Source organism: Aptenodytes patagonicus, chromosome 2 (genome assembly GCF_965638725.1).
Source record: "Aptenodytes patagonicus chromosome 2, bAptPat1.pri.cur, whole genome shotgun sequence".
Lineage (NCBI taxonomy): Eukaryota > Metazoa > Chordata > Aves > Sphenisciformes > Spheniscidae > Aptenodytes > Aptenodytes patagonicus.
The window spans coordinates 92,659,411-92,683,764 of NC_134950.1; the positions used below are offsets into that span (position 1 = coordinate 92,659,411).

A 24,354-nucleotide genomic window follows, 5' to 3' on the forward strand; every position below is an offset into this window, starting at 1 on the left:
CTATTCTGTCTGTCTTTGGAATTCATGTAGTTTAAAAGAGAAAAAGAGAGCATTCAGTGCATTCAGCATGTAAGTGTGTACCCAGCAAAAAACCTGGGATCTTTCTATTGCTGCATGCACAGCTTGTTGCTTTAGTTGGTGATACAGATGCCGTGCCCTGGCCGATGGGTCTCCTGCCACTGTCTAGTGAAGCACAACCACAGCAGACTAGTTTCCCTCCTTTCAGAGATGCTGTCTGGGTTAGCTGGTATGGCCCACTTCAGAAATTTCTGCTGAATGCCCCTGGAGGTATATTTTGCACACTAAGTCTGCAAACTCAAACGTGCAAGTTAAAGAAATACCAACATGCAGGTATATTATACTACTTTTCACCCTTTTTCCTGATCAGCTCAAAATAATACAGTGCATAATTATGGGGTCTTGATGGCTGTTTTCACTGAACCAGAACTTCAGGGCAGAAAAAAAGAATCAGGATTTGCCCAAAACACTGCAAGTGAAGAAGAAGAAGAAACCTTTTTGTTTTTTAATTTCATTTCCTCTTTTAGAATAAAAGTTGCTAAATTTTAATGTGAAAATTTTGAAGTGGGAAATAAAAATATATTTAAATGCATTTTTTTTCTGCAAAATATTTTTGACTGGAAATATTAATGATACTTCATTAGTTTTGTGGATAGTTTTGGCTAATTTGAGATAGTATTTTTCAGTGAATAAAATATTTTAGGAAATAATATTCATCCTTCCTGAATAATTTCATATACTTTTCTGTATTATCTGAATTTGCAGTAGAAGAGCTTATAAGGAATGATATTAAACCAGTTCAAGAACAAGTTAAGAAAACTCTTACCTTGAGAGACAGAAGCTAAACTTAACACAAATCTGCTGTTTTATGTGCACAATTCCAGCTTGATGCCAAGAGATTAAATATCATAGAGTGTATTGCTCTGAAATTCTGAAGGGAATAATTTGCACATTAGTTGAATATTGTGTGTTCATCCCAAACCATCAATCACACAGTATTTATATAAAGTTAGGCTTTCTCAGCCTTGAACAGTTTCTTGGGACACATAATTTCAGTCCATTTATTCTGTGTTGCTTTGAAGAGTGCGCGCGCGCTCTGGCAAAAGTTTGTCATGTTCACTGTAAATTAATGCTTTTATAAAAAAGGGCATAATTATAGTCTTTTTCACTAAGGATGAATTATTGGTTTCTCAGCTATTTGCAACATTGAATAGGAACATACACTTCAGAGTTTACTTTCTGATTTTTGTTTTATATGTCCTAGCTTAAATGAAAGATGGCAGTCTAAAGGCAGACTTTGGATGACTGATTTGTAACTAAGATGGACTTCTAAAGGCAGGATTTTAATGAATTAGTAAAAATTTTGCCATCGATTTCAAGAGAGCTTCCATGGCTGAGGAATGACTGAATGTTCATACATTTACAATGTATTTCCATATACCAGGTGAGCTTTAGCAATATATAAAACAGAAGACACGGCATTTCTAAAAATGGTATCATTAAAGAGCTTCAGAGCATTACTATTGGTAATTAAGTACAAATAAAATTTTATACTCTTTTTTTTTCTTTACATTTCTTAGAATAAGCTTGCCAAGAGCTTGAGGAGAACTTAGGGAACTGAATTGGTATTTCAGAAAATGAGCTGATTCAAATGAAGGTTTAACAGTAAAACTTCTAACAGGTTCCAGAAAGCGTCTCTGCCTGAGCAGGAAACCTAGGTAGTGTCAGACAAAATTATGATCCCTGCTGTGTATGAAATAACTTAAGAGGAGAATGTACAACTTTTGCATGAATGTAGCAATGGGAGAGTGAGAAATGATGATGTCTCTATCCAGCCATAAGGTAATAAGTCTGATCACCACTTTTATTTCATTTCAAAATAGCAAATGAATGAAATTCAGACATGAAAAAGGTAAAGTGTATTTACTGTCTGAATTCAAAGAAGCAGTCTGCACAATAACCCCCACTGAAGATAAGAAACTTACCATACAAACGCAGAAAAGGGGATAGCCCCTTAGGCTAGAAAGCATGAAAAGAAATCGATAAAAAGCCCTGAGTTAGACTAGAATATTCATGAGAGTTTGGTAGCTTTCTAAAAGCACATGTAGTTTTTTTCAAGAAACTTGTTGTTCCAAAGTGTAGCTTATTAATTTTATCTGCTACTAACCTCTGCAGTGTTGGCTTGGAAACCCTGTTTTGGATAGAAAATGCCATGTGATGGAGCTAATAAAAGACAATACAGAGTTAAGCCTCCTATGAAGTTTACCTTTTCTTTAAATGGCTTGTCTTTTTGAATTTTGATTCAGGTTGGTCTCTAGTCCTGGGAAGTGCTCTGAATTAATAGGAATAGTGAGAACTGCACCATATTGAGTATTTTGTGAGACTGGGTGCAGTATAAATTTGTAGTTTAGGTGGAGATTGTAGAGACTAGGCAAGGATTACTTTCCCGTATAAAAACCGATCCGCTCTGAGATGCCAATTGTTCTCTGAGGAAGAGATAGATTGTATTTTGCACAGTGTCTAGGACAATGGGGTCCCACGCTCATTTGGTTTCTTTGCATAAATATATCAAACATTTGATATCAAATTCAGTGATTAAAAGTGACAGACCACTAATTCTGCAGATACTTGCTCTGCAGACACTTGCTCTGCAGACAGCAAGAGACTGTTTGGAAATCACATACCTTTAAACAAAATTGCCCTTCATGCCACTGACTTTCTAAAAGCATTAGAAAGGTTTTAACTTGCTACTTTCATTAATTCTGTGCCACTATGTATGCAAAATTGTCTCTGGGCAGGTAGGGCAAATGTAAAGAAAATAATATATTTTTCAAATAAGAGAAGGATTTCTGCTATTCAATTTAATACAAAATACTTGGATAGTCTCATACAGCAAGCAGTGGGAGCACATCCTCATATCTGATAGTTAAAACAGACCTATAATACTTCGTCCTTGTTTCTCTTTTCTGTCCTTTAAATTAATTGGAATGTAATTACATGTCTTCCATGACCCTAGCACAGAAAACTACTCTCTTCTGGTTCAGGGTGATTTAAATCACTTTAATGCAGAAAATCACTTGCTTGAATTTTAATGACCTTGCTAACTGTCATTTGTGTGGGCTTTGTACTAGGTGAGGTGGAAAAGAAGCTGATGGCCCTCACAAGGAGCTTGCTATATTTCATTGCAGAAAATCCTTTTCATACTACTAGTTACCCATATAGAGAGATGCTTATAAGAGCTATTTTTAAATAAAAGTCTTCCAGGACTTATCAGTGCTTGCTCTTCCCAATAGATGACAGCCACACACATAACACCTGGAAAACTTGAGGGGGAAGGTTGTGCCCTTCCCATCAGTAGCTTCTCAGCAGCTAGGGCGGCTTTCCTTCCCTGTCTGATGTTCCTTGCTTCTCAGAGCCTGTGGGTTTGGCAGGGGATCTTAGCTGCTCTACCAGCTACAAGAATGTCTCTTTATAATCTGAAGTAAGCGGGGGTACTCCATTTTGCTGAAGAGTTGTCTTAAGGAAACTATGACCTTGTTTTAGGTGAGTGTTGCAACTTTCTCTTTCTCAGTACTTTCGGCCATCATGTGGAGTTATGTTTATAACTGAATTAGTCTGTCACTGAGCATGTGATAATGTATATAGATTTAGTAACACAAATAAGCTAGTTCACTCCTGTAACTGTATTTTACTATTCTCCTCCTGTTTTGATAAGCATTTTCTAAAATGACAAAGAAAATGTCCTCATAGGCAGGGAAAAAAAGTTGCTTGTTTGATTTCTTTCAAAGGAGTTCTGAATTTCATTTATTAAAGAAAGAACGATGAAACAGCATTTTTTAGGAAAACACATAATATGTGATCTGAGTTTACTTAGCTAGTGTATCTGACCGAGTTTGAAGACAACCAGAAGAAACACTCAGAGTTCTTAAAATACAATGCCAAGGAAGTTCTATTTAATATTAGCAACGATAATTGTTGGAAATTGTTGCCTTTCTCAAAAAGAAATCTAGATCAGACAGTTCTCCCCAGGATGTAGTTATCTACCATTAGATAACTACAAAATTAACATCTACCATGTTAATTTTGAGTAAGCTTTTAAAAGCTTCCCAGGATGATGAAAAATCACTTTGGTTGTTTGGGGGTTTTTTTACAAGTTTTTTCAATTTTCTCTGATGTTTTTTACCTAACTAATTTCTGAAGTCTTTTCAATTTTTTCCTTTTGATACTTTTTTAGTTATCTGCAGCAACGTACAGTATCTCAAGGTGTAGCATGCTGGCTTATCAGTATAAGCTTGTTCAGCTTAACAGTCCCTGGAGGGATTTTAGCTTGTTTTGTGTTTTCCTTTACCGGAAAGGAAATGTAATGTGCATTTAAATTGTCTTTGTTTCCCTTGCATCCCATGTTTACAATTCTCTACCTCGTTCTTGCACATCATTACGTGAGGAAGAAATCTCATCTCTGTTGCTCACACAGTGTCACAGTGAAATTCACTCTGGAGTAGGGGGCTAACTGAACGAGCCTGCCCACAAGCCATTTGACATCCTAATTTACACAGCTGCAGAGACTCCCTTTCCCATAGAAGAGTCTGCCATATGGCATGTCAGGATCCTTTGGTACTTTCTTTTTCCCTGTTCTCCCCGAGAGTATTGGCTCCAGCAAGGGGTGTGGAAATCTTCCTACTGTTCTAACCTCTTACCCGCTCTAACCCGCTTACAACAGCTGTCTATGAAAAGTCTAAGCAAACTAGATCTCATAGACAAGCAAAGATATCCCTGGGTTTTCCTTTTCATTTTACAGATTTTTTTTTCCTATACAACTAGAAGGTCTTCACCTGTTTCAAGTATAAGCTCTTGGATGGCCTAAATTCATTTGTCTCCCTTCCATCTATAAACTGCAAGATCTCCTTCTATGATTTCTGGGTCCAAGACCAAAATCAAAGAAAAAAAAACAACAGTGCAGTGTTTGTTTGGACAGCATCCACTACTCTGGCCACTCCTGTTTAACTCTCAAAGGTTTCAATTAACCCTCTAATCTCTCAATTAAACATTTAGCTTCAACAAAATCTCTTTCTTTTCAGTACAAAGACAGATGAAATATTACTAATATGTTAAAGGATTTCAGGTCTGACTTGAGGTCTCTGGGGATTTTCTCGGTCACTTCTCAAAGACGATGTACTTTCACCCACAGTTCTCTAGACAAAAGACTGCCTCTGAGCCCTTATCAATCTTTAATTCACTTTCAGGATTTAGACCCCCACTAGTGCTATCTATTCTGTTGAAGAAAAAGCATCTTCTAGCCCAGGTTGATTTCTCAGCCATCCTGCTCTGCACCATATCATGACAAGGTGATTCACGTGTTACTCTTCTACCATGGCTACCTCCTCTCCCTCCTGTTCCTTTTCTAACAACCTTAGAATATGGAGTTTTGAACACAATAAAGGCAAGAGCTACTCCATGTAATTTATTGCACTGCTCTCATATACCCATTCGCTCTTTCCTTTTCATGAAAGTCTGCTATGACAAAAAATTATCAGCCTCTGTCACAGGCAGCCATAAAATCTGTACGCCAGCTGTAGAGAGGAAAAGGATTTATAGTGCACACTTCCTCATTCTGAAAAGAAAAGAAAAGAAGGGAGGCTCTTCCCAAGTTTAATAAAAATGACCCTTCAGTGAGGACTAGAAGTTCCGAGTAATGACCTAGCACAGATCATCTCTGCTATTCAAAAATGGAATTGGTTCATGCCCCTGAATTTTCTAAGACTTTTTCTATAAGAGCTGTGCAAATAAAAATTTCTGCTTTCCAGTGAGTCAGCTTTACTATCAATACAGTCTTCTAATTCAGACTTTTTAAAGTACCGGAGATCTTCGAAAGAGTACCAGCAGTTGCAGCAGTTGTCACACGATGAAATGGGGTATTCTTGTCACCATATGTTGATGACTGATGTAAAAAGATTGTCAAGAAACCAAATCATTGCAGACACACTATAGCTCTTCAAAAGTCTAGACATTTTGTATTTTCCCTTTCTGTGCCCAGTTCTTAGAGAAAAGTGTGACAATTTTGGATTGCGCTTCAGCGAAGATGTGCTCATCTCAAGACAGCACTCTCAGGTTTGTCCTTTATCTACAGTGTTATCGTGACACCACTGCTGGCTAACACTCACTTGTCATATGACTCCGTGCATCTACTTTATGTCTTATACCAGATTATGACTCCAGTATTTCTAGTTGTTTTCAAATAATTTAATTCCTATGGAGGAAAACAATTCACAAGGAGGTTAAGCACTCCCTGATGAACTGGCAGACTCTGTCCAGGATTTGTCCAATATCTCTGCTAAAAACCAGAGTGCTTTGAGGAGCTGTCAGAATGGATGGAAGCCATGAAAGTCCACTATGCAGCTACCCAATTGGAGACTACCTCTGTTAACAGAGCTCAAGCTGCTTTGGGCTTTCTTGAGGAGTAGCTCCTATCTCCTGTACACTGAATTACATGGGAGAGCATATGGCAATACAGAATATGACTGCACCATATGGAACTGAGATGGAAGTAAGTGGTTGTCGTGGTTTAACCTCAGCTGGCAACTAAGCACCACACAGCTGCTCGCTCACTCCCCGCCAGTGGGATGGGGGAGAGAATCGGAAGGGTAAAAGTGAGGAAACTCATGGGTTGAGATAAAGACAGTTTAATAGGTAAAGCAAAAGCCACGCACGCAAGCAAAGCAAAACAAGGAATTCATTCCCTACTTCCCATCGGCAGGCAGGTGTTCAGCCATCTCCAGGAAAGCAGGGCTCCATCACGCGTAACGGTTACTTGGGAAGACAAACACCATCACTCCAAACGTCCTCCCCTTCCTTCTTCTTCCCCCAGCTTTATATGCTGAGCATGACGTCACATGGTATGGAATGTCCCTGTGGCCAGTTTGGGTCAGCTGTCCTGGCTGTGCCCCCTCCCAGCTTCTTGTGCACCTCCAGCCTTCTCAGTCGGTAGAGCATGGGGAGCTGAAAAGTCCTTGGCTAGTGTAAGCACTACCTAGCAACAACTAAAACATGGGTGTGTTATCAACATTGTTCTCATCCTAAATCCAAAACACAGCACTGTACCAGCTACTAGGAAGGAAATTAACTCTATCCCTGCCGAAACCAGGACAGTGGTTTTTTTTATATATGTGTGTGTGTGCAGAACATTCAGGAAGGGTTAAAATAATCTGGGTTTCAGTAACTGTATATATGTAAGCCCCTCCAGACATAAATTATGCACCTTGAACAGTGGCTACTAAGCACACAACTCTCTCTGTAAAGGTACTAAAGAAATGATTTCATGGTAACAGCAGTAGCCTAGTAATTTTTAACTTGTCATATGCACAAAATGCATAATCAGAGAATCAAGGTATAAGTGAAACAATACAAGGAATTTTCTATAGAAGTAAAGACTGGCATTCTTATAACCATAGACATTAAACACAAACCAGTTGGATTCAAACATAGGTCCCATAACTGTAAACCATTGGGAGTGTAAATTTACGATACTGAATTAATAAATGCTGGGTTGTTTGAAGTTTATTTTGGAGTGAATGGACTGTACTTCCTTAATATATTTTTTCTGCATCAAGTTGCTATCAGACTATGGTTTCTGTAGGATTAATGTTCTCTCTTATTTTATCAGACATGTTCAGATCTAGCTGCATTTCATTGCCCTCCACACCTGCATCACCAAAGGGTTTTAGCCCCCAAAACTCTGCAAGCATAAGCTTTTTAGGGCATATGCCATCCAGCACTATAGGATGGCGCACACACTGGAGACAGGGCCCTGACCACAGCTACTGGTATCTTCCTTAATTCAGACAATAAATAATCCTGATTTACAGAGGCTCCTAATCAGCAGATTTCAAACCTGCTAATCTTTTTGCACGTGCAGCACCAGTCACTTTACAGTGTGAGTCGAAGTGGCCGTATGACTTTTCCATTGGAATAACAACAATCACCCTCAGAAGCGAATGGACTGGAAGACAAAACTCAAGCTAGTTAGTAACTTTCCATCTCACATTAACTGTAGGTTATACCCCCACTCCGAGGACTTTTCTGAAAAACTGAATTGAAGTGACTTGACGTCATCCAAAACAGCTGCTTTTTTGCCACAATGCAACCTTGGGCTGTTCACTAAATGATGATCTGTCAATTGTTCTGCCTGGTTCTCTACTTCTCATTCAACTGTAATGAGACATACCATTTTTCAAGCTTTCATGGTTAGACAGCTGGACTGACTAGATCATTCCTCTGCTAGAATAAAATGCTACTGCAACTCTCACACAGAAAAACACTGAATATCATTATGGCAGAAAACTGAATATGATAAACTGGAAAAGTGAAGATCATTCTAACTTCATAATACAAAATGATCTCATGATCTAAAGTGAGAGAAGCAATGGTAGTGCTGAAAACTGCTCTGTTTGGGAGCATATAGGGAGTGAAGAAGAGCGTGTAGTTGTTAGAAGTATTTCCTCTGCTGTATTTGTATACAAAGGTCATGAACAAAGGAAAAGGCCAGGTTAACAGCTTATTTTTTGGCACAGAACAAACTGAGGAACTCACTAATAATAATTCAGGCTTATTGTTTTTTGGTTTGCTGATCTGGATGAATGGCAATGCTTAATTTGTACTTAATCCTGCATGCTGCTGTATGTCTTTTGGAGAGGTATTTGGAAAGGGATATCAACACTAAGGAGACTGTGGAGTCATTTGAACAAAGTGCTTCAGATGAGTCTGAACAGACAAGCACCTAAATCTACAAGCAAGTCAAAGAAAATTAATTATTTGGGAGGGATGGAATGGGGGAGAAAAGACTAGGACAAGGATGTTGATTGCTGCATTGACTGCAAATTAATGATCTCCATAATCACAGAGATCTCCATGAAATGAGATCAGATTTAAACGATTAAGTGCTTAAAGCCTCTGCACGCCTCATGCCATTTTAATGGAAAACATTCTGCTTCTGCACATTTACAGCATCTTCAATTAAGTGCAAATGTATCATTTGCTAGCAGAATATACATTTCTGTGCTTTTCAATGACCAGATTGGCTAAAGATTTCTCCTGCTCTTCTAACAGACATGAGGAAAAGAGGCAAGCTACAGACTCCTGCTCTCAACACTGAAGTTCCTTGACTTAAAAACTGATTTCACCTCAAGTGAGAAAGGTTAAAAATAAATTACAAAGACTACAAGGCAATCAGCACTCCAAAATAAAAGGCTAGATGAAAATGTATTAGACCAGTTTTCCACTGACCAGTGTTTTCATTTGCATGTCACAGGTGGGTTGAAAACTGCTTGGACTGATAGTCTCAAAAGGTAGCGATCAACGTACCGAACACTGGGCAACAGTCCAGCTGATAGCTGGGAACAAATGGAGTACCCTGGGGTCTTTACTGGGAATTATTGTTTCTTATCTCCATCACTAACAGGGATGTTAATACAGAATGCACCATCACAAACTTGCAGATCGTAGTAAGTTGAGGGGGTGAATAGTGGACATACTAAACAGCAGAGATTTGATCCAGAGGGACATTGGGAGACATGAGTATTGGGTCAACAGAAAATTTATGAAGGTGAACAAGAAGTACAAAGCTCTTTGCATGGGGTGGAATAGCCACATACATCAGTACACAACAGGAACTGACTGCCTGAGTAGCAGCTTTGCTGAAAAGGACAGCAAAGGGGTGTGGCGGTGTGCTCCCCCTCACTCCTCAAGCAATAACCATCAGTGGTAGTCGCCAGCGTTGCATCTGGTTTAAGGTAGACTTTGGGGAGACAGATGGCAACACAGTAGCCAAGGGCTGTCTGGCGTAGCGACCCAGCCGTCTTGCTGGTATGCAAATATGACTATAAGTCAATCATCTTACTCCATAAATAGTGGGGAGCCCAGGGCCCATTGGCCTCTCCTGCACAGCAGTGGGCTGTACGCCAGGATCTCCCCTTGAGTAGGGACACCTCTCAAGGTCCTCCTCGAGGACACCTTCTCGAGGTTGAGAGAATCCTTACTGCGTCAGATACTTGGTAAGTGAATTGGGAATAAGTGCCTTGAAACTTGTAATCTTAGCTAAGTGATATAAAGGATTGATTGCGCATATATAATGCTTTAGACATAAACCGTTGACCAAGTCTGGGACTAAGTCTGGACCGCACCTAGACTCCTTTCTGAGAAGGAGTTTAGAATGCAAGGTGGTCCTCTCTGAACCTCATGACTCAACGGGAGGGTCTCCCTGACAGCTTTGTCTGACCCTGTCCTCTATGCAGTAAATGATCAAGTGTACCTTGCCATCAAATCCTGTTAAACCACTGTTGCATTTACCATTGAACTTTGTTAACTCACTGTTTTATATCAATAAAATATATTGTTGCTTCTGTCTTGCAAGTGAAGTGCATCACTCTTTCTGCAACAAGGGGTTATGTTGAATGTTAATCTGAATATAAGCCAAAAGTGCACTATCATTGCAAACGGGGCAAAGCAGGCACTTGGCTACATTAGGAGAAGCACAGCTGACAGATTGAAGTAGGTTATTATTCCCCTCTACTTGGCATGGGTGAGGCTATACCTGGACGAGTGCTCAACTTCGGGTCCCCACAGTTCAAAAGGGATGTGGAGAAACTGAAGACGGTTCATCAAAGGGCTGTAACGATGGGCAGGAACTTAGGTTACATACCCAAGCCACAATCTGTGACTGCTGCTTCTTGTTACATTCCCCGGCACTACCAAGAGGAGCTTGGCTGTATAACCTTTGCACCTTTTTTTTCATTAGCTTAGATTCATCTGCTATTAGATCACCCCGTAGCCTCCTCTTCAACAACCTTTACCAGTCCAGCTCCCTCTGTTTCTTCTGTAGTGCATGTAAACTAGTCTTGGGGGATTCAGATTAGGAAAAACTTTTTAACTAGAAAAGCAGTGCAGAACAGGAACAGGTTATCCAGGGAGGCTGTGGGATCTCCATTCTTGGAAGTTTTCAAGACTTGGCTAGACAAAGCCACAGCTGATCTGATCCAATATTGCTGGCAGTCCCATTCAAAGCAGAAGCTGGATGAGATGGCTTCCAGAAGTCCAATCCAACCAACATTTCAGTGACTCTGAATAGAAGCTTGACTACACAATTTATTCTTGATTGACTAAGACCTCACCACCACTGATTCATTACTTTTTCTTTGAACTTGTTTGTACAAGCACAAAGAATAATAATTTATTTGGTCTACAATCATATTTTTTTCTGTGAAAGTAACATTACACATAAACATCTCATGTTCCATACTGCAGAACTAGTGATCTTCTACCATGTGGATTTCTTTGCTATCTGCAGCAGACATCACCTTTACTTCATCAAAAATGAGTATCAGTTCTCCTCTGTATTCCTGCGTATCCTAGGGTAGCATCTGAAGTTTATGATAGTCAGGTCTGTATTGATATGTCTCTTCGTGCTTGTATGAGACTTGCTGGAAAATAAAACAATACGTTCAGGGACCAACTTAAAAACCTAGCAGGCCAAATACAGGAACAAACAAGTGTCTCCATATTGCTCATATGCTAATTTACTGGAACTAGAAAGAATCAAAGAAATGCTTCTTCCAGTGATGTCTGTGGGTAGGATGGAAAAGTACATTGCATTATTTGAACCATTTTTGGTGAGTATTTTGAGTGTTAGGCGGCATTTGCCTTTGCTGTAGTATAGAGAGATGATGGAGGCTAAAATCTCATAGAAGCTTCCAAAGTTTCATTGTCTGGGTCCTTTTATATTTCAAAATCAGCATGCTAAAACATACTACAGTCTTTTTACCGTGTTATGGACTTGAGGTTTTGAATGCACTGAAAAACTGGATCTGAGCACATGTATCAAAAACGTCTTTCAATTATGTTGCGCATGTAAATGCAGCAGCACCCTTTGCACAGTACTGGCACACTCGCACAACTCTGAGGGATTGATTAATCCCTGCTCTGTTTTCAGTGACAGCTGTTGAAGTGGTAAATATCTCTGTGCATGAGCAACATGGACATGGGATTCAAAGAGATCTCAGGCTGTGCATTTGAGCAGGGAAGTGCCTGTGCTGACTCCCTCTACCTTTCTTTTTCTCCCATAGTGGATCTATACATCCTGCTCATGACTCTGCTTGTCTTCCTGTATCACTACTGAGATTTTATCTGCTTACTACTGATGCCAGTGAACACTTTCTTCTGACTTTCAAAAGCAACTGTTAGAGGATAATTCAGTCCTTCAAAATGTTGTGAGGTGGAGATGGCTATAACCCTATCTGGAGGGTGGGCATCAGGGAGTAGCTGGAAACAGAGCATAGGACATGGGAGAATTGTGTAGGAGGAAGTCTTAAAATGGCCATTTTTAAATACAGAAAAAAATAATATCTTTTATCCTATGATTCCTCATTATGTTAAAAGGGTAGGCTGGTATCGAATCTTCGTTGATGTTTTATTTCTCTTAAGAGCTGAAGCTCATATTAGTATATCACTGTTACCAGTTTATAGTTTTCTGCAGCCATGGCTGTTTTTCCATGGTGCTGAAAAGCCTGCCAGCCACCACTTTTGAAAGAAATATTTGCTCAGCTTTGGTTTTTAAAATTTAATAAACAGTTTAGGCAATACTCCTGTTATCTATGACTAAAAAAATTTGAAATACTGACATATTTTCAGGCATGAGAGAGCTAGGATCCTTTGAATGATTTTAACATTATATGGTTTGATTTTTGTTAAGTGGGAGCCAGGGGCATGTATCCATCTTCTACCACGGAAGTATTTAGACGTACATACATCTTCTCTCATTTAAAAAAAGTGCTCATATAACTTGTTTTACCTTCTAGTCAGAGCAGGCTAATGGTACATCGCCTCTTCAGTGCTTCAACTGAGTTGCTAAGCTACCATAAATCTACTGCTTCCAGTCATGTACCCTCATCCCACAAATATGAATGGCTAACACACCAAAACAACCTTGCCCCAAGAATGCAGAGCATAAGTAGAAATTTTGAGGTGAGTGATGGCTGTGGGTGGGAGAGAAGTGTCCTTTTCTTTCCTTTGTTATAACCAATGTTGCATTTTTATGACCACGTCCAGAGGAAAATCAAGCATAGAACATTGTCTAGATAGCTTCTGGGTGAAAAGAGATAGTAAATGGAAAGATAAATGGGGATGAGAACAGAGATAATGTGCAGAGAAAGGGAGGAGCCAGAAGAGGGATGGGCAGACAGACAGCTGGAGCAAATGGGGCAGTATCCTCTGGAGGTAGCTTTTCTCTATTCTTGCCAGCCTCTCCTGCTCTGGCTCCACCTAAGTAGGTGAAGGGGAGAGATCCCTGTGCCATGGGCACTTCCAGCATGGAGGAGGGTGATGAAGGAAGGGATGCTGAGTGGCTGCTTCCCTAGGATAACTTGAAGATTACACATTTCTGGCTGCAGGTGTAGAAAAATACCTTGTCTGGGGAGATGCTGCTCTCCCATGTCAGTCTTTATATAAATTTTCTCACCGCTCTCACATTGTAGCTATGTCCTTAAGGGTTAGGTATGCAAGTCCTGTCTGTGGCAGGATTTAGTGTATACTGGCCCAGGGATCAGTAACTAGATAATAAATCTTTTTGAATCTTGGCTTGCATTATGTCTTGATAGGAAAGTAAATCTCACCCTCTCAGCAGCAAGCTATTCTTTCATTGCAAGGATACAGCTGGTGAATGATGTTTTCCAAACTGATAAATGTGGGATTTCCTGTGCCGCAAGTTATTTTGTTTGTCTTGGATGTTTGTGTTACAGCTTTATGAAGCAATCTGTCTGGGGAAAGGCCCAGAAATAATTGGCTGAGGCTTTTCTTCTGATATAGGTCTTTATAACCATAGATCTATAGCAAATCCAAATGTGAAAGTAAAATCATGCTTCACCCTGGTGCTGGGATGTTGAATACAGATAGTTGTGCTTCCACACACATGTTGTATTCCTGTGTCTATAGCTGTTCGTTTTAAAACCAGCTAATGCATAGAAGATGAAAAAAGTTTGAGAAGTTGAAGAAAATAGACTCTTGCATCAGATACAGACCCTTCCATAGCCTTCCTGGTAGTTGACTGGAAATGTTCATTCAAACAACTTCCTTGCAAGCATCACTCAGGGGTAGTGATTGACTTTCCTATAGCTTCCATAGCTTTAAAATCCACCTGTACTTTAGGCTTTGTTCAGTATATTTGTTTTTCAATCCTCAATTGCAATGCTTGAAGAGGAAACAGCAAAACAACTTTTTTCCTGTCTCTTCATATTCATTTGGCATTCTTTTCCTCCTTCTTCTCGAGGGCTTTCCTTGGCAGACTGCACACAAAGTGACTTTCAGCTCATGCCAGGTAAGCACAGGGACATCCCTCCAGATGGACTTTTAGGAGATTTATTGATGCCTTTGTGTCATCACCATTGTATGAGCCCCATTTCTTACAGGTTGCAACTTTGTCTCCTGTTGCTTTCCTTCATCTATTCGAAATACTGACTTTTCTTTTTCTGCCCAACATCCTAATTCCTGATGGCGACAGGGCTTCTGCAATCAACTCCATCATCTTTTCCTTCCTGGAAGTAAGACAATGAAGAAGGCTATTACCTGGGAAAAACTACTTTCTTTAGGACAATTTATTAAGCCATTTGTGACTTTGGCTCCTTGTTCTGTTTTTGATCCTTAGATGGTCTCCATTTCTTAAAAATGATAAGAAGCTTAGAGAGTATAATGCAACCTTGCAGCAACACATCTTGCAAATGGACAACTAAGGCATAGGAAAGTTAGCAATGCAATGAAGATCTGGGAGAGAGAACCAAGAGGAAATAAGTATTCTCTTGCTTCCTTGTCCTTTTCCTATTTTGCCACACATACAAGGCAGAGCAACTTTGTGCCACAGAAGGGGCAAGAATAAATCATAGTAAGTCACAGTCTGAAAAATAAAAAGCCATCAGTTCAGCTGCAGGAATTCTGTAAGATTGCTAGTACAGTTCTGTAAGATTGCTAATTAAAAATCAGTATTAAAATACTATTCTGAGAAGTTAAAGAAGGGAAACAGATCTCTGGTAGCCCATCTGCTTTCCTGTAGCTACTGGTAACTTGTGCTGCATCTGTCTACTGTGCTGTGTGATGTTTCAGAGTGGCTCAGAATCAGCAGCCCCTCGACTTTCTGCGGCTCCCGAGCCCCATTGGCTGGAACGCAAAGCAGAGGCGGAGAGTGCCCTGAATATTTTTCTCCTCCACACACCATAAAACAGGCAGCTGGCATGCCCTGTCTGACAGCGAGACCGGTGCTTGCAGTTTGAAATTAGTTTCTGCTCCGCAGCAGTCACTTGGGCATTTTACGTTTGCCTCTGTTAATGGAAGGGAACAAAAAAACCTTGCAGCATACCAGTGAACTAAACGGGAACTGACCACAGGGGAGAATCTGATGCACGCTTACAGACTGTTGGGACTCTGTGGCATAGATCACCAAGGTAAATGTGAGGATGATCAGAAACTGCATCTGTGAGAGAGTAAACCAGTATTTCTGAGTTTGAAACCTTATTTTGTAACAGCAGTCAAAGTGTTCTGAACTGCTACCTGCCTCAGTGCTGGCTTATTTTTCTTTTCTTCCCAAGCTGAAAAGCCAAAGAAGGTTTTCAAAGGAATGCAAAAGGAACAGGAGTTTTAAAAGCAGGACGGTGAAAGGGGATCTCCATAACATGAATTTCACCCAGCACCGTGGGACACTCCAGCCTCTCCATTTCTGGAACCACAGCTACGGACTGCATGGAGGTGCCAGCGAGCCCAATGCAAAGGGCCACTCCTCTGGAGGCTGCTACGAGCAACTCTTTGTATCCCCTGAAGTGTTTGTGACTCTGGGCATCATCAGCTTGCTGGAGAACGTCTTGGTCATTGTGGCGATAGCCAAGAACAAGAACCTCCATTCGCCCATGTACTTCTTCATCTGTAGCTTGGCAGTGGCTGACATGCTAGTGAGTGTATCTAATGGATCAGAAACTATTGTCATCACGCTGCTAAACAATACAGACACAGATGCACAGAGCTTTACCATAAACATTGACAATGTCATTGACTCAGTGATTTGCAGTTCCTTGCTTGCATCAATTTGCAGTCTCCTCTCAATAGCAGTGGACAGGTACTTTACTATCTTTTACGCCCTCCAGTACCATAATATCATGACGGTGAAGCGCGTAGGGGTCATCATCACATGCATCTGGGCTGCTTGCACAGTCTCAGGCATTTTGTTCATCATTTACTCTGACAGCAGTGTTGTCATCATCTGCCTTATTAGCATGTTCTTCACTATGCTCATTCTTATGGCATCCCTCTATGTCCACATGTTCATGATGGCTCGGATGCACATCAAAAAGATTGCTGTCCTTCCAGGGACTGGCCCTATTCGCCAAGGGGCCAACATGAAAGGGGCCATCACTCTCACCATCCTGATTGGAGTTTTTGTTGTGTGCTGGGCTCCATTTTTCCTGCACCTGATTTTCTACATCTCCTGCCCCTACAACCCTTACTGTGTGTGCTTCATGTCCCACTTTAACTTCTACCTCATCCTCATCATGTGCAATTCCATCATCGATCCACTCATCTATGCATTCCGGAGTCAGGAGCTCAGAAAAACATTCAAGGAGATTATATGCTGCTGCAGCCTGAGAGGGCTTTGTGATTTGCCTGGCAAATATTAAACCGAGTGGATATGTTACTGTACACAACATGCAGCACAGACTTCCAAGCCTTCAGATCCTCTTAGCAGAATTTGGGTTAAATCTTTAAGAGTGAGCACCTCTTTCTGTCTCCCCTCCTTCTCATCCTTGTGTCCCATTCACGTGTAATTCATATTTCTGTATAATGTTTGTGATATCTACAGTTTGTAATTTATTTGGCTGGAAAGAGAAGTAGCACTTCATACCAATTTGTAAGTAAGCAAATAAATGTAATGGTGAATGTGAAATACTAACATGAGCAGCTGTATGTTCCAAGTGCTGACGAAATAAATAACTTGTCTGACTTACAGTACATATTGGCTGATACTGTTTCTTATTCTTTTGAAGCAATTTTAGCTATCCATTACATTATATAGAGCTTAAAATAGAGCATATGCTTCTCTATTAGTAGATTAGAGGTTTTCTGGAATTAGAAAGCAGATTTTTCATAGAGGTTACTGCAACCAACGAGTTGTGTTCATTCATTTTGAACTCTTTTCCTCCTACTCTACAAGCAGCAATTCTGTTCTTTGTTACAGTTATTGCTTACAACAATAAGATTTTTCAAATGCCTGCTACCCAGACAATCGAATGCTTGGGTTTTTTGTTTCGGGTTTTTTTGTTTTGTTTTTTTTTCAAGATGATGATTGCTGTATGTCTGAGAGTACCTTTTTGCAAAGTTGAAATTGCTCCCTGGAGCATCAGTTAGCCCTGGATATATTTACTAGACTGGCATCCACGTAGACTAGCACCTTCCATTTAGCCATGAAGCAGGTACAGTATTAACACTGACAGTGCCAGCACCATTGTAAAGATTCACTGAGAGATTTACCTGATGAAGATGAAGAGGGGACTTCAGTTTGAACATTCAGTCTTTCCTTGTTCTGAGGTGCTGTGGGGAACAAGGACTCTCTGCTTCAGAAGAAAATACGTCCTTGTTAGAAACAAGCTGCCCTCTGTTCTGAAGTGTCATGTTAGCAGATGGGATCCACTGCCAGGATCCCTACAGAGGAGTCAAGGCATGTGTTAATTTGGCTTGAGCACCTCTGACCATACTGTGGAGCACATGAGCTTTGTGGGGACAATGCTATCACATGGAAGGGATGCCGGCCGACGAGTCTGTAAACCCATGCTCTGTATCTGGCAGCCCTGTGTGTTACTGCTGCTTGTAGTCAGTTCACCTTTCCAGGCATCTAATTGATGTGTTCTCAGTTTCATGTTAAAACACCACTCTCTTTCCACAGATTATAGGGACCTCAGGTCCTCTGATTTTAGCGCCTTTGGAAGTGTTTAAAGTATAAATGTGAGTACACAAGATTCCATGAAGATGTCCTTAACACCTCGACAACATCAGCTTCTATTTAAGGACATAGAAAAATAAATTTAGTTATTCCCAGAAAGTATAAAAACATAGTGGTAACTGGTAGAAGACCTGGAAAGTTCTGATTTAAAAAGTCAAAATTTAATGTAAAGAATAATTTAGGTTTTAATCCTGGATGCCTGATTTTACCAAGATGAGTAGTGAATTAGTTGGATGAGCAGTCCTATTAATTTTCTTGGAAACAGCTCGTTACCTCAAGCTGCTTGTTCCCTCATTAAAGAAAGACATACAATGAAAAGCTATTCATGAGAGCCCAATGTTTGGTACCTGGGATTCTTCTCCAGACCAAGGCTGATCTTTCAGTTGTGGGTAACTTTTCAGGATGCCATAAAACTGTGACAACATTTGGTCTTCTGTCAAAGAGCATGAAGGACTTAAGGTGGGTCTCAGTATCTTTAACTTCAATTTACTTACAGGGAGAGTAATAAAGTCATTTTACATTGTGCATCAAAGTCCCTTGGTAGACCAGCAGCAGAGCAATCAGATCTCCTACACCCTACTCTTGCACTTGGGCCACTTCACCCACCACATCACTTGCAACACGCCCCTCTTACCTTCTCTCCGCTTTAGTAAATGATATTGCCACATCATAATGGTTGCTGTGTGGAAGATGTTGAAGTGTATCTACTACATTAACTCTACTTATTTTCTTCTGGAGAAAACTATAAACATTTCAATAATACATCCCTACCTGGTTCCGCTGGGTAGAGAATAAAAAATGCCAAAGAAGGAGGATTAAAGCTCAAGGGGAGAAAAAAATGAATGTTTTTAAATTAATAGTCTATCCAGAAATCCAATGGACTTTATTAGAGGCCTTTCCCTCTCCCGCAAGACATGATGCTAGCTATGCAACAATGGTCTGGCAATAATGCAAGAAATTGCTGGTGTCAGTTTGAACAAGAGAAAAATCTCACTTGATCTTTGTTTTGCCTCACTTTCTTTAGCTATTTTAGGACTGTAAATTATGATATTGGGCTCCAGGTATTACCTTTGTAGTCCATGGATGCAGAGAAGGTCCAGTAGAAAGTGGCACAAGAGCAAGATATACTACCTTAGGTGCTCTGAACATTACCTTGAAAGTCTCTCTTTCTCCCCTTAGTCTATACAAGGACCAGACACCTAATTTAAACACATCTGAATTCTGAAGAAGCTGTGCTTCTGTAAATTACTTCCTGAACTCTTGATTCTTAAAACTAACATTCTCACTTCTTTTCGCAACCCAAGGGGAAGAGAAATAACAATTAATTTGTATCATGCTGGTGTGGAGGTTTTCATCAGTGGTTTTCTTGTAGTTTCCAAAAATGGTGTGTATCTCTTTTGCGCTTATTTGGACTAAGACTAGTCAAGACAGTTGTGACCCCATTAAGCTCTAAATCTCATTTAGAAATCTAATTTTTAAAACGTGCTTATTCCAGAGTTTTAGCAACTCTGAGCCTTCTTAGCAGCTCTGCTGTCTTTATTTTATAAAGCTAAATGTATATACATACTTTTTAAATTGAGGTTTTAATTAAAGAGGACTTTTGCATTTCATGGTGTTATCTTCTGGTGTTTAATTTATTGAAATTGCTGGCAAACCTCCTACATAGATAATTTTCCTATTCCCAGATACTCTGTTCCTTCTGAGTAGCTGAATCAGTTTCTGTTTGCCTATAGCTTTGGCAGCTTTCCAGCAGAGCACCATAGAAATCAGTGTTGTGAAAGGTAACTAAGTTCATCTAGCTTGCTGGGAGTGGGGACAGTGGAGGATTGTTTTCCACACTCGATTTGCTGGACCTTTGTTCTTCTATTTGAAAATCTTCTACGAAAATGAGATTTCTTTCTTTAAATATCTGGGACCCTAATCACTTTAGCGCTTAGCATTTTAGTCAAGTTATGTAACCATGGCGCGTTCCTCTGTGGCAAGGAAATGGTTTTGTCTCCGCTTTACAGGTGTAAGGATTTACATTTTCACTTCTGCTGGAGAAAAGGAGCTAATGGATTTGCTCAGCCTCCTAGAAAGCAGTTTTTGCTTGAGCTGGGAATTGATGGTAGTGTTCTCTGCCCTTTCCCAATAACTGTCTGTAATAGTAACACACAAAACTTTTGAAGCAAATGTCTTTCTTCAAGAGGGACATTTCTTTAGCTTTGAAGTAGTTTTTGAACAAAGCAAAGGACTCCAAAAAGCACTTAGGAGGCTGTAGTTGGTCTCAGTAGAGTGGATTTTGAATGATAATCCAAGATCCCCTTTACAACTGAAACATGCTGTCATCTGGAAGCAAGGAGAAATGCACTGATGGACTCACATGTTATTGAATGTGCAGCAGCAACAATGCCTTCAGTTAGCCTTTAATAGGTGTGCGGAGTACACATTATTGATGAAATTCTAAAATGACTCTGTTGTTGTTAAACTGATCCTATTCTACAGCGTGTTCATTGGGGGCTCCTTCATTCTCAAGCTGAATTCTGGTGAAGAACAACTTTGGTCCTGATGTTATTTGTAATATTCTGTATTGCTTATAGGCTTGAAAAAAAGTAGGAGTCTCAATCCCACTGGAAGGAGCTCTCAGAAAAGTGTACCTTTAGGGATGAAATCTTCCTCATTTTCCAGAAATTACTTCAGATTTTAAATTAATATTCTGATCTCTTCAATCATATCTCAAGTATCCTAGGGTTTTCTCTTTAGATGAAATACTTCTCTCACTTACTAAAAAAAGGAGACTTCACATGTCACAGGAACTGTCTACTGCTAATACAGATACTGACTGTGATTAAGCCAGGTTATGAATTAACCACGATTGGGTTTGTTTCAAATGGTTCTGTTGTCCTAGCTGTTTTTCATATTTTTGCCCATTCTGTTCATAGAAGAAGAGATTTTCAGATTTGTGGATTAAAAATCACCCCCTTCGAGTTTGTAATATAAATGTATTCATCAGTTCCACTTTTACCCATTTGTTCCCTTGCAAACATTGTTCATTTGTTTCAGTTGTTCTCCTTCACGCTTGGTATGTTTCTGTGTTTGTATATTTCTGGACTGCCATCAATCCGAGTCCTCTGAGTCACCCCCTGCCTGTGTGGTGGGTTTGCCTTTGGCCAGCAGCAGAACCCCCAGCCAGCTGTTGGCTGTTTGCTCACTCCCCACCTTAGTGGGACGAGGGGAGAAAATAGGGAGAACAGGAATGAGAAGGCTCGTGGGTCTGGATGAAGACAGGGATATCACTTACCAACTACCATCACAGGTGAAACAGACCTGATTTGGGGATAATTAACTTAATTTATGGCTAATTAAAATAAATATTTACTTACTGATTGAGCTAGTGGGAAACAAAAAGACAAACACTAGGGCAGCGTTTTGCCCTTTCTCAGCCAGGCTTTCCCCGAGGCGCCCGCCCGTGGCTGAGGGGCTCAGCCGTGCCCTGCGGTGGGGCCCTTGGAGCCGGCTGGAACCGGCTGTGTCCGGCACGGGGCAGCCCCGGCCCCTCCTCACAGGGGCCACCCCTGCAGCCCACCCAGTGCTGCTGCTGCTGCTGCTGCTGCTGCTGCCGCCAGCACCTGGGCACCTGCACTGGCTACAACATGGTAGGCAACAATACTGTAAGCAGCATTCCAGGTGAGGTCCCATTGCTCTGTACATTTTAGTTCAGTTCCACGGAAAACTCCTCACCTAAATTATTTGCCTCTTTCATGTCCACAGCTTTGGCATGTCTCTTTTGTTTTTTTTCCCCTGTGATGAACTAATCAGCCCAAAATGTTCCGCTCTTGGGCTCTTTCCTGCTGAAGAGCTCTCACTGTAGAGCTTCAAAACCTGTTATTAGCTTCTGAATTAATGACTTTGAACAACGTACTGTTGAATCCCATCCTATTTCTATTATTTCAATCCTCAGAATGATCCACTTTCCCTAACTGATTTTCAGATAGTCCTTTGTGTGGAAATTGCAGGCAGCCTTTTACCACTGAGATCTGACCCTGGCACATTCCTCTTGACACAGCCCTGAAGGACCCACAGGTCAGGCTGCAGCCTCTGCTGGCTCTGTAAGCCAGGATCCGTTGTAAATCTTCCATATGTTGTGCCATGCATCAATAAAAAATAATTTATATAGGTTTCCAGGTGGCAAAAAGAAAACTGAAAAACATCTAGCTGTGCAATTTGCCATACTTAACTACTTTTGAAACAAACACATTATAGCTTATTAGAGCTTTATTCTTTGTAAAAGGCAGTGGGTGAGTAAACAAACAGAAGTCCAAATACATTTGGAGCCCGTAGCAGCAGAGCATAAGCAGAACACTATTCATGCAATAATCTGCAGCAACCATTTTGAAGTGCAGAGGAATTAAAACATATTATGAAGATAATGTTTGCTATAAAAATATCTTCTCTTGAGATAACATCTCCGTGCAGTTCTGAGTTTTCTTCTCATGCTAACACAAGTCATGCAGAGTTCAACATACCCCCCTCAAGTACATCATAAAAAAACCCCAGCAAGCTTTCTAAAGTTGTATTCAGTACAGCCTGAAGGCTGATTTATTAAAAAAACAATCAAACTTGGTTTTCCCCTTGAAAGGAGAGACAAAAGAAGTGGTCTGAATTAAAAAAAAAAAGCAAAATTAAATTGCTACTATTGAGGTAATTGGTTTCCACACTTTCCCAATTTTGGCTGGGCCAAGGGAGTCTGATAGCTTTCTGGAAATCAGGAATTATGCAGATATCTGTCCGTAGATTTAACTGCCTGTGCATAAACGTGCCAAGTTCTGATTAACTAGTGGGTTTTTGCATTAAAGCATTGAAAGTCATCTTACAGTGTATACCATACATTATCACTGATGTTTCTAATTATCTGGTTACACATACAGCCACAGTAAAACTGGAAAAGAGCCTGGCTGTGCATGAAGGCAAACACAAATAATGCATATTTGGTAGAAATAAATCTTTACTTATTATCCTGAAGTTTTTACTGGGGAGATGAGGTGGATGTCATTGCTTTCTTATGATTATTATCTTCAGCTTCACCCATGGAAATGCAATGCTCACAAGTAATACAGACAGCCTAATTTTCCCCTCTAAGACAAAGATGCTGATTCTCAGTAAGGATTGCCTCCAGGCCAAAGAGGGTGGTATTCCATGCAATATTAAAGGTATCACTGGTATAAACTCTCCTTATTTGTGAACTGTGTACCAGCGCACACCAGCATCGCTCAGTTTGGGACTATTCATCACCTACCAACTGCCCAAGGCAAAGGATTGAGATAGCAAATCCGTGAGGGGTCAGCTGAAGCAAGAGATGACCCATCTTCATTGCTTTTCAAACAGCTCCTTTCAGACTTGAAGATCTGCTGGCATATCAGGAATGCAATACCCAACAGCCGAGTGATTCAAGGGAGGTTTAACTACGGATTTGGACTGTAAATTTGGTTCTAGCCTCATGGAGGACCCATATCTAAGAAGCTGCCATCATCCCTGCAGGAAATCCCATATTTCTCACTACCTTAGTGGAACCAGGTGACCCAGGCTGTTCCCTTCCCTGAAAGCAGAAGATAGCACTTGGCTGGCTCAGGAGAATGGGACACTGGTAAAAACTCAGAGGTAAAATCTGAGTAACCTAGTTTGACGTTAGTTCAAGTTATTTGCTAGAGATGGTTTCATGCTCTTACAGGCCTTGTTATGGGCCGTGTTTCAAATATATCTTTATACCAATAACGTCAGAGCTACTGTCCCAGTAAGAGCTTGGTCAGTAGTAAGATATCTGCACTAAAATGAAAGGAGTATGGAATTTTATACACCATACGCACACCATACGACACGTTTAATTTTAGCCAAATTTTACCTAAGTTTTCAGAAGGCTTTACCTACTTCTGAATACCAGCCAGAGAGAACTTAATATCTCTGATTTTCGATGCCTCAAAGTTAGGATATTTTGTGTATCCAAATATTCTGAATACTCAAATATCCTTTGGGTATCCAAATATTGTGGTCACTTTATGAAATCTCAAGTCACCTCTGCCACATGCGGTGCCTTAGTTGTCAAATCCAGAATTATAAATGGCACACTATCTGATACATTCACAGCTTTGAAGATTCCCTTGATCTCGGCTATTTTAGCTCTGAAAGAAATGTTGTGATTGACTGCATAGAACTGAAATGGTCATGATGCTTTAGACCATATAAATTGACTGCATGTAGATATTGAAAAACAAGACCATGGACACTAATAGGACTAAGAGTTCATTTTTTCCTTCAAATAATTCTAATTCTTTTTGTCTGTG

The 24,354-nt window shown here is 40.3% G+C and overlaps 1 protein-coding gene across 1 annotated transcript; it reads left to right on the plus strand.

The window, feature by feature from the left end:
* Nucleotides 1-15,722: 15,722 nt before the first annotated feature.
* On the plus strand, nucleotides 15,723-16,718 carry MC4R (melanocortin 4 receptor). Its single transcript, XM_076332253.1, has one exon. The coding sequence runs from the start codon at nucleotides 15,723-15,725 to the stop codon at nucleotides 16,716-16,718; it is 996 nt and encodes a 331-aa protein (XP_076188368.1).
* Nucleotides 16,719-24,354: the final 7,636 nt, after the last annotated feature.